The sequence below is a fragment of the Macrobrachium nipponense genome, chromosome 49 (assembly GCF_015104395.2).
Source record: "Macrobrachium nipponense isolate FS-2020 chromosome 49, ASM1510439v2, whole genome shotgun sequence".
Classification (NCBI taxonomy): Eukaryota; Metazoa; Arthropoda; class Malacostraca; order Decapoda; family Palaemonidae; genus Macrobrachium; species Macrobrachium nipponense.
The window spans coordinates 4,423,895-4,434,651 of record NC_087224.1 but is presented as its reverse complement, the minus strand read 5'-3'; the positions used below and the strand labels follow the sequence as shown (position 1 = coordinate 4,434,651).

Here is a 10,757-nt window from a genome sequence, read left to right as displayed (position 1 = left end):
TGGGTTCAAAATCTGTTGGCAAGAGCCACTTATCCAGCAAAGAATTTGTGTTTTCATGACATCAAAAAGGAGTTGCTTACAGTTTTCCTTTGTGCACAGTTTGCACTGCATAATTTCCAATAAATATCTGAAGTACAAATCAAATGATCCCCTTCAGACTTTGTACATGTGACAGATAAAACCAAAAAGGAACTCCATTTCAGTCACTAACCTTTTCCCATAGCCACTATTGATAAAGTTTGGTCATCAAAATAGATGTGGTTCAGAGTTTTGGTAAAATGTAAATCTGTTGTGTCAGTCATGTGCTGCAGAGTTTGGCTGGAATGACGTATAAAGCTATAGACCGATAATAATCTACAGTAGGTATGCCTCCCCCTTCGTATGTTAGTGTTATGTATGCAAGACGTTATGTAACGAGCGCGGGAAATCTTAGCTCCGCAGACACGTTCAGTTCAGAGCTATTGCACTGTGTTGCATAATGCGTAAATGTTATAAGTATAACCAATTATTATTGTGTTAGTATCGAGTCCGACACAGAGGCTTCGATCTTATAAATTCTACCTCATGTATGCAGGATATGATTCTTTATTGTGTATAGAGCTTCGATGCTCATATGTTTGTTATGATTCTATTATATACGCTTATTGTATTTTGTATATTCAATTACCCGCCTTCTTCAATGTAGTTTAAGCCAATAAACACAAGCAAGAAGATATTGCTTTATTATCGCCCTTCATCCCGGAACCTCGGCGACGAGAAATGGAATATTACATCCAATACTAAAACACCATCTTTCCCTCTACCTACAGGTAAGAGTGAAGAATTGTCGTATGGTCATATAACTAAAGCAGACCAAAATAATGACGACAAAACATTGGCGACGCAGGTGACGAACTCGTAGCAGCCAAATGGAGCCTATAGCCTACGCCTAATCTCTAGCCAAGAAGCGGAAGACGACGAACCCCAAACGGATGAAGTCTACCCGAAAACGAAGAATCTCAATTACCTAGATGCCTTCATCACACTCAAACCAAGCAGCGCTGTGCCAAGTCAGGAGCGTTAACACAAAAAAAGGGTTGGTTTTGAGAGTAAAAGTGCAACAGGTATGTCTATGCAAGAGTAGCCTACAAGGTAGAGAAAACTTCCAAATTCCTAGCCTAGCCTAAACTTCTTAGTATCACAGCAAAAATGCCGATAGATGTCCAAAAGTTAGACAGCTTTAGCATCGGTGATGATCCTAAATCAGTGGGTACCAGATGGAAAAAGTGGATAGGCAGCTTCCAAATTTATTTAGAAGCACTAGGGAAAATAAACGAAAAGCAGCAGAAGGCTTTGTTTCTTCATACTGCAGGGTTAGAAGTTCAGGAAGTATTCAATACTTTGAATTTAACAGGTGATTCATTGCAGGACGCAATTGAAGGGCTTACAAATTATTTTGCTCCTCAAGCAAATAAATACTTTGAACGTTATCAGTTCATAGAAGCATCACAGGAATCAGGTGAGACAATAGATTCTTTTGTAACTAAGTTAAAGAAATTAGCTTCAACTTGTGAATTTGGAGATCTAGAAGACAGGTTAATAGAGCAAATTATAGTAAGAAGTAACTCGCAAGAGCTTAGAAAGAAGTTACTGCAAGAAAAGAAGTTAAATTTGCAAAAAGTTCTGGAAATAGCAAGAGCAATAGAAACTGCTAATTACCAGTCCAGTGTCATTGTAGGTAAGACTCATAACAACAGTAGCCAGGTAAATCATGTAGCCTATAAAAGGAGTTACCAACATGCAAAGACAGGGCAAACAAATGAAACGAGTAAGCCTAGCCCAGGTATATTCAAGTATAACAAGGTTAAACCTAATGCATACTCACAGAAAAGTCAAGGTCACATAGGGACACAAAAACCTCAAAAGAAATCGTGCTTTAGATGTGGTAAACAAGATCATTATAGCAATGATTGGGATAAGTGCCCAGCGTCTGGTCAGACGTGCAACAACTGCAGGAAGCGTGGTCATTTAACAAGTCAGTGTAAATTTGCTAAGCAAAAGACCACAAAACAGATCAATAGAACCGTAGATTCAAATGACTGCTCTAGCTCAAATGAAGAAAGTGTACATAAGACCACAGAAGTAGAACAATTTGCATTTCACATTAATTCGTGAACAAAGACTCACAAGAACGTCTTATGGCTCAAATAGAAATAAATGGGAAACTCACACCCATGCAAATGACACAGCTGCAGATGTGACAATAATTTCTGAAAGAGTAGCACAAACCATACTACCTTGTTTTATAGTGATTAAGACCTTCAGACAAAGTGCTCAAAAGTTATAATGGTACAAACATAGAAGTAGTTGGTTCATCACAAGTGAAAGTTCAATACAAAGATCAAGAGATAGGTAAGTTACCATTGACAATAGTCAAGGGTCAAGGACAGACATTATTAGGATTAGATTGGTTAAAATGCATAAAATTAGATTGGCCTAGTATTCTAAGGGTTACAGGTACAAAACAAGAACCAGCAGAAGAAATTTCATTAACTAATCTTCTATCAGATTACAAAGAAGTATTTGAAGACAGAGTAGGAACAGTAAAGAATGCACAAGCAGTCTTAGTTTTAAAGGAGAATGCTACTCCTAGATTTTCTGCTCCAACGACCAGTTCCATATGCATTGAAAACAGCTGTGGAAACTGAAATTAGAAGGTTAGAAAGTGAAGGTTCATGGAAAAGGTAGATTATTCAGATTGGTCTACACCATTAGTTCCAATGTTAAGGACAACGGTCAAGTTAGGTTATGTGGAGATTACAAGGTGACATAAATCCACAATTGCAAGTAGCACAACATCCATTGCCAAATCCTCAAAAATATGTTCGCAACTTTGTCAGGATGCTCAGTATTTTCTAAGATAGATCTTAGACAAGCATTTCAAACAACTATCCATGGATGAAAATTCCAAAGCTATGTACTGTCAACACACATTTAGGGCTGTATCGTCCAAAAAGACTTCCCTATGGTGTTGCTAGCAGTCCAGCAATATGGCAGCAAACAATGGACAAAATATTTGCAGGTATGTCAGGAGTATTCATTTTCATTGATGACATATTAGTTGCTGGCAAAAACAAAAAAGAGCATAGAGAAAGGTTACGTGCAGTTCTAAAGAAACTAAAGGAACACAATATCAAGGTCAACCAGAGTAAATGTATTTTAGAAGTTGACTCGGTTGAGTATTTAGGCTTTATTGTAAATGGTAAAGGTATTCATAAGACTCAAGATAAGGTAAATGCAGTGCAGTCAGCAAAGTTACCAGAAAATGTCAAGGAATTGCAATCATTTTTAGGTTTAGTAACATTCTATGGTAGTTTCATTCAAAACTTAGCAACAATTGCACACCCATTGTACAATTTGCTGAACAAAGATGTAAAATGGAATTGGACAAAGGTATGTCAAAATGCTTTTGAAAGAATCAAAGCAGAAGTGACATCACACATTCTTAGTACATTATCAAATTGATTTGCCAGTAAGTTGGTTTGTGACGCCGTCAAACATAGGATTAGGTGCAGTAACTAGCACATGTAATGCCAGATGGTACAGAAAAACCAATAGCTTTTGCCTCTAGAGTATTGAACAAAGCAGAGAGAAATTACTCACAAATAGAAAAAGAAGCATTAGCACTAGTATATGGAGTGAAAAAGTTCCATATGTATTTGTATGGCAGGAAAGGTTCACCTTAGTTACAGACCACAAACCATTATTGATGATTTTAGGTCCAAAGGCAAGTTTACCGTCGTTAGTAGCTGAAAGACTACAAACGTTGGGCAATCATATTAGCGTCATATGATTACAACATAGAATATAGACCAACATCCAAGATGGGTAATGCAGACGCTTTGTCGAGATTGCCTGTAGACAAAGCACCAGAACAACATGAGGAAAGTATTCTTTTGATTTCTGCTTATAATTTACCTATTACAGCTAAGGAAATAGCACAAGGTACAAAGAAAGACCCAGTACTTTCAAAAGTAGTGCAGAGTCTAATAACCGGCAGAGATATTTGTGCAGATGCTAATTGTAAACCATACAAAGAAATTTGGAATGAATTGAGTGTAACTCAAGAATGTATTTTGAGAGGATCAAGAGTAGTGATTCCAAATGCATTAAGAAATAGAGTTCTATCAGAAATACATGCAGACCACCAAGGTATTGTCAGATCAAAGTCAATTGCTAGAACTTATGTTTGGTGGCCAGGTGTTGATAGGGACATTGAAATTTGGTTAAGAAGTGTATGAATTGTGCATTGCAACAAATAATCCAAAACCAACAAGAATGCCACATGGGAATTACCCAGATACCCGTGGCAACGTGTACATGTAGATTTTGCAGGTCCATTTTTAGGATACTCATATCTAATATTAGTAGATGCATATAGTAAGTGGCCAGAAGTTATACCAATGCAAACAACTTCATCGGTAGCACTATAAAATCACTCATGCAAATCTTTGCAACGCATGGTTTTGCCAGAAAGAATAGTGACCAGACAATGGACACAGTTTAACTTCACAGGAGTTTAAGGAATTTCTGAATGTAAATGGTATACACATACATTATCAGCACTTATCATCCATCCACGAATGGTGAAGCAGAAAGGTTTTGTTCAAACTTTCAAACATAATATGCAAGTGTAGGCAAGCAAATTCTGGTAATGTAGCATCTCACATTGCAAAGTTCCTATTATCCTATAGAACAACCGTGAATAATACTACGGGTGTAACACCATCTTATTTGTTGATGGGGAGGAGGATCAGGAATAAAAGTTAGATCTAATGTATCCAAGCTTGCAGAGTCAGTTAGAACAGAAAGGTTATGATCAAGTAAGTAAGCTTCCCAATGTAAGACATTTCGCTCCATTCAGGTTATGTCCATGGTAAGGTCATACAATACACCAGAAAAATGGGTACAAGGAGAAATTGTCAGGAAGATAGGTAATTTACATTATGATGTTAATGTCGGTGGAAAGATTGTAAAACGTCATGTTGATCAGTTGCAGTCATTTGGTACAAACAATACAGAAGTACAAGTTTCAAATACCTCAGACTTAAATAACTCAGATGTGCAAACTGCTCACCAAGATGTTCAAAATCATGCAACAGCTCAGAACACACCTATAGTACTCCCTAACAGAATGAGTAGAGGAAAACCTCCTGAAAGATTGGATTTGTAAATGTGAGGAACAGTTGTTTCTTAGTCACAGGTAAAGGGGAGGAGACTGTTATGTATGCAAGATGTTATGCAACGAGCGCGGGAATCTTAGCTCCGCAGACACGTTCAGTTCAGAGCTATTGCACTGTGTTGCATAATGCGTAAATGTTATAAGTATAACCAATTATTATTGTGTTAGTATCGAGTCCGACACAGAGGCTTCGATCTTATAAATTCTACCTCATGTATGCAGGATATGATTCTTTATTGTGTATAGAGCTTCGATGCTCATATGTTTGTTATGATTCTATTATATACGCTTATTGTATTTTGTATATTCAACTACCCGCCTTCTTCAATGTAGTTTAAGCCAATAAACACAAGCAAGAAGATATGCTTTATTATCGCCCTTCATCCGGAACCGAACCTCTGGCGACGAGAAATGGAATATTACATCCAATACTAAAACACCATCTTTCCCTCTACCTACAGGTAAGAGTGAAGAATTGTCGTATGGTCATATAACTAAAGCAGACCCAAAATAATGACGACAAAACATTGGCGACGCAGGTGACGAACTCGTAGCAGCCAAATGGAGCCTATAGCCTACGCCTAATCTCCTAGCCAAGAAGCGGAAGACGACGACCCCAAACGGATGAAGTCTACCCGAAAACGAAGAATCTCAATTACCTAGATGCCTTCATCACACTCAAACCAAGCAGCGCTGTGCCAAGTCAGGAGCGTTAACACAAAAAAAGGGTTGGTTTAGAGAGTAAAAGTGCAAAAGGTATGTCTATGCAAGAGTAGCTACAGGTAGAAAAAAAAAAAAGAAAACTTCCAAATTCCTAGCCTAGCCCTAACTTCTTAGTATCACAGCAAAAATGCCGATAGATGTCCAAAAGTTAGACAAGCTTTAGCATCGGTGATGATCCTAAATCAGTGGGTACCAGATGGAAAAAGTGGATAGGCAGCTTCCAAATTTATTTAGAAGCACTAGGGAAAATAAACGAAAAGCAGCAGAAGGCTTTGTTTCTTCATACTGCAGGGTTAGAAGTTCAGGAAGTATTCAATACTTTGAATTTAACAGGTGATTCATTGCAGGACGCAATTGAAGGGCTTACAAATTATTTTGCTCCTCAAGCAAATAATACTTTGAACGTTATCAGTTCATAGAAGCATCACAGGAATCAGGTGAGACAATAGATTCTTTTGTAACTAAGTTAAAGAAATTAGCTTCAACTTGTGAATTTGGAGATCTAGAAGACAGGTTAATAGAGCAAATTATAGTAAGAAGTAACTCGCAAGAGCTTAGAAAGAAGTTACTGCAAGAAAAGAAGTTAAATTGCAAAAAGTTTTCTGGAAATAGCAAGAGCAATAGAAACTGCTAATTACCAGTCCAGTGTCATTGTAGGTAAGACTCATAACAACAGTAGCCAGGTAAATCATGTAGCCTATAAAAGGAGTTACCAACATGCAAAGACAGGGCAAACAAATGAAACGAGTAAGCCTAGCCCAGGTATATTCAAGTATAACAAGGTTAAACCTAATGCATACTCACAGAAAGTCAAGTCACATAGGGACACAAAAACCTCAAAAGAAATCGTGCTTTAGATGTGGGAAAACAGATCATTATAGCAATGATTGGGATAAGTGCCCAGCGTCTGGTCAGACGTGCAACAACTGCAGGAAGCGTGGTCATTTAACAAGTCAGTGTAAATTTGCTAAGCAAAGACCACAAAACAGATCAATAGAACCGTAGATTCAAATGACTGCTCTAGCTCAAATGAAGAAAGTGTACATAAGACCACAGAAGTAGAACAATTTGCATTTCACATTAATTCCGTGAACAAAGACTCACAAGAACGTCTTATGGCTCAAATAGAAATAAATGGGAAACTCACACCCATGCAAATAGACACAGCTGCAGATGTGACAATAATTTCTGAAAGAGTAGCACAAACCATACCTAACCTAGTGATAAGACCTTCAGACAAAGTGCTCAAAAGTTATAATGGTACAAACATAGAAGTAGTTGGTTCATCACAAGTGAAAGTTCAATACAAAGATCAAGAGATAGGTAAGTTACCATTGACAATAGGCCAAGGTCGTCAAGGACAGACATTATTAGGATTAGATTGGTTAAGATGCATAAAATTAGATTGGCCTAGTATTCTAAGGGTTACAGGTACAAAACAAGAACCAGCAGAAGAAATTTCATTAACTAATCTTCTATCAGATTACAAAGAAGTATTTGAAGACAGAGTAGGAACAGTAAAGAATGCACAAGCAGTCTTAGTTTTAAAGGAGAATGTTACTCCTAGATTTTCTGCTCCAAGACCAGTTCCATATGCATTGAAAACAGCTGTGGAAATTGATATTAGGAGGTTAGAAAGTGAAGGTTCATGGGAAAAGGTAGATTATTCAGATTGGTCTACACCATTAGTTCCAATTGTTAAGGACAACGGTCAAGTTAGGTTATGTGGAGATTACAAGGTGACATTAAATCCACAATTGCAAGTAGCACAACATCCATTGCCAAATCCTAAAAATATGTTCGCAACTTTGTCAGGATGCTCAGTATTTTTCTAAGATAGATCTTAGACAAGCATTTCAACAACTATCCATGGATGAAAATTCCCAAAGCTATGTACTGTAAACACACATTTAGGCTGTATCGTCCAAAAAGACTTCCCTATGGTGTTGCTAGCAGTCCAGCAATATGGCAGCAAACAATGGACAAAATATTTGCAGGTATGTCAGGAGTATTCATTTTCATTGATAATATATTAGTTGCTGGCAAAAACAAAAAAAGAGCATAGAGAAAGGTTACGTGCAGTTCTAAAGAAACTAAAGGAACACAATATCAAGGTCAACCAGAGTAAATGTATTTTAGAAGTTGACTCGGTTGAGTATTTAGGCTTATTGTAAATGGTAAAGGTATTCATAAGACTCAAGATAAGGTAAATGCAGTGCAGTCAGCAAAGTTACCAGAAAATGTCAAGGAATTGCAATCATTTTTAGGTTTAGTAACATTCTATGGTAGTTTCATTCAAAACTTAGCAACAATTGCACACCCATTGTACAATTTGCTGAACAAAGATGTAAAATGGAATTGGACAAAGGTATGTCAAAATGCTTTTGAAAGAATCAAAGCAGAAGTGACATCACCCACATTCTTAGTACATTATCAATGGATTTGCCAGTAAAGTTGGGTTTTGTGTTTGACGCCTCAAACATAGGATTAGGTGCAGTACTAGCACATGTAATGCCAGATGGTACAGAAAAACCAATAGCTTTTGCCTCTAGAGTATTGAACAAAGCAGAGAGAAATTACTCACAAATAGAAAAAGAAGCATTAGCACTAGTATATGGAGTGAAAAAGTTCCATATGTATTTGTATGGCAGGAAAAGGTTCACCTTAGTTACAGACCACAAACCATTATTGATGATTTTAGGTCCAAAGGCAAGTTTACCGTCGTTAGTAGCTGCAAGACTACAACGTTGGGCAATCATATTAGCGGCATATGATTACAACATAGAATATAGACCAACATCCAAGATGGGTAATGCAGACGCTTTGTCGAGATTGCCTGTAGACAAAGCACCAGAACAACATGAGGAAAGTATTCTTTTGATTTCTGCTTATAATTTACCTATTACAGCTAAGGAAATAGCACAAGGTACAAAGAAAGACCCAGTACTTTCAAAAGTAGTGCAGAGTCTAATAACCGGCAGAGATATTTGTGCAGATGCTAATTGTAAACCATACAAAGAAATTTGGAATGAATTGAGTGTAACTCAAGAATGTATTTTGAGAGGATCAAGAGTAGTGATTCCAAATGCATTAAGAAATAGAGTTCTATCAGAAATACATGCAGACCACCAAGGTATTGTCAGATCAAAGTCAATTGCTAGAACTTATGTTTGGTGGCCAGGTGTTGATAGGGACATTGAAAATTTGGTTAAGAAGTGTATGAATTGTGCATTGCAACAAAATAATCCAAAACCAACAAGAATGCACCCATGGGAATTACCCAGATACCCGTGGCAACGTGTACATGTAGATTTTGCAGGTCCATTTTTAGGATACTCATATCTAATATTAGTAGATGCATATAGTAAGTGGCCAGAAGTTATACCAATGCAAACAACTTCATCGGTAGCAACTATAAAATCACTCATGCAAATCTTTGCAACGCATGGTTTGCCAGAAAGAATAGTGACAGACAATGGCCCACAGTTTACTTCACAGGAGTTTAAGGAATTTCTGAATGTAAATGGTATACAACATACATTATCAGCAACTTATCATCCATCCACGAATGGTGAAGCAGAAAGGTTTGTTCAAACTTTCAAACATAATATGAAGTGTAGGCAAGCAAATTCTGGTAATGTAGCATCTCACATTGCAAAGTTCCTATTATCCTATAGAACAACCGTGAATAATACTACGGGTGTAACACCATCTTATTTGTTGATGGGGAGGAGGATCAGGAATAAGTTAGATCTAATGTATCCAAGCTTGCAGAGTCAGTTAGAACAGAAAGGTTATGATCAAGTAAGTAAGCTTCCCAATGTAAGACATTTCGCTCCTTCAGGTTATGTCATGGTAAGGTCATACAATACACCAGAAAAAATGGGTTACAAGGAGAAATTGGTCAGGAAGATAGGTAATTTACATTATGATGTTAATGTCGGTGGAAAGATTGTAAAACGTCATGTTGATCAGTTGCAGTCATTTGGTACAAACAATACAGAAGTACAAGTTTCAAATACCTCAGACTTAAATAACTCAGATGTGCAAACTGCTCACCAAGATGTTCAAAATCATGCAACAGCTCAGAACACACCTATAGTACTCCCTAACAGAATGAGTAGAGGAAAACCTCCTGAAAGATTGGATTTGTAAATGTGAGGAACAGTTGTTTCTTAGTCACAGGTAAAGGGGGAGGAGACTGTTATGTATGCAAGACGTTATGTAACGAGCGCGGGAAATCTTAGCTCCGCAGACACGTTCAGTTCAGAGCTATTGCACTGTGTTGCATAATGCGTAAATGTTATAAGTATAACCAATTATTATTGTGTTAGTATCGAGTCCGACACAGAGGCTTCGATCTTATAAATTCTACCTCATGTATGCAGGATATGATTCTTTATTGTGTATAGAGCTTCGATGCTCATAGTTTGTTATGATTCTATTATATAACGCTATTGTATTTTGTATATTCAACTACCCGCCTTCTTCAATGTAGTTTAAGCCAATAAACACAAGCAAGAAGATATTGCTTTATTATCGCCCTTCATCCCGGAACCTCGGCGACGAGAAATGGAATATTACATCCAATACTAAAACACCATCTTTCCCTCTACCTACAGGTAAGAGTGAAGAATTGTCGTATGGTCATATAACTAAAGCAGACCCAAAATAATGACGACAAAACAGTTAGGTTCCCAGAGGTACCATTTTATTTGCTTTAATAAACCAGTAGTAAACCGTTTTGTTATACCACCAGCCATTATAAGGACCACCACAAATATGGCCCCCCTGAGGTAGGTCTTAACTTACG

The 10,757-nt window shown here is 37.3% G+C and overlaps 2 protein-coding genes across 2 annotated transcripts; both read left to right on the top strand.

Annotated features, from left to right (window-relative positions):
- The first annotated feature begins 1,188 nt into the window (after nucleotides 1-1,188).
- Nucleotides 1,189-2,687, top strand: LOC135205183 (uncharacterized). The gene is made up of 3 exons (XM_064235547.1): nucleotides 1,189-2,014; nucleotides 2,305-2,391; nucleotides 2,548-2,687. Exons 1-3 carry the CDS (start codon nucleotides 1,189-1,191, stop codon nucleotides 2,685-2,687), a joined length of 1,053 nt encoding a protein of 350 aa, XP_064091617.1.
- Nucleotides 2,688-8,380: 5,693 nt separating this feature from the next.
- On the top strand, nucleotides 8,381-10,099 carry LOC135205182 (uncharacterized protein K02A2.6-like). The gene has a single exon (XM_064235546.1). It carries the CDS (start codon nucleotides 8,381-8,383, stop codon nucleotides 10,097-10,099), a length of 1,719 nt encoding a protein of 572 aa, XP_064091616.1.
- Nucleotides 10,100-10,757: the final 658 nt, after the last annotated feature.

Coding starts and splice junctions, on each gene's coding strand:
- LOC135205183 (XM_064235547.1), top strand. CDS start 1,189: ATGCCGATAGATGTCCAAAAGTTAGACAGCTTTAGCATCGGTGATGAT. Junction 2,015..2,304: donor GAAGCGTGGTCATTTAACAA/GTCAGTGTAAAT, acceptor TAAGACCTTCAG/ACAAAGTGCTCAAAAGTTAT. Junction 2,392..2,547: donor ATACAAAGATCAAGAGATAG/GTAAGTTACCAT, acceptor ATCTTCTATCAG/ATTACAAAGAAGTATTTGAA.
- LOC135205182 (XM_064235546.1), top strand. CDS start 8,381: ATGGATTTGCCAGTAAAGTTGGGTTTTGTGTTTGACGCCTCAAACATA.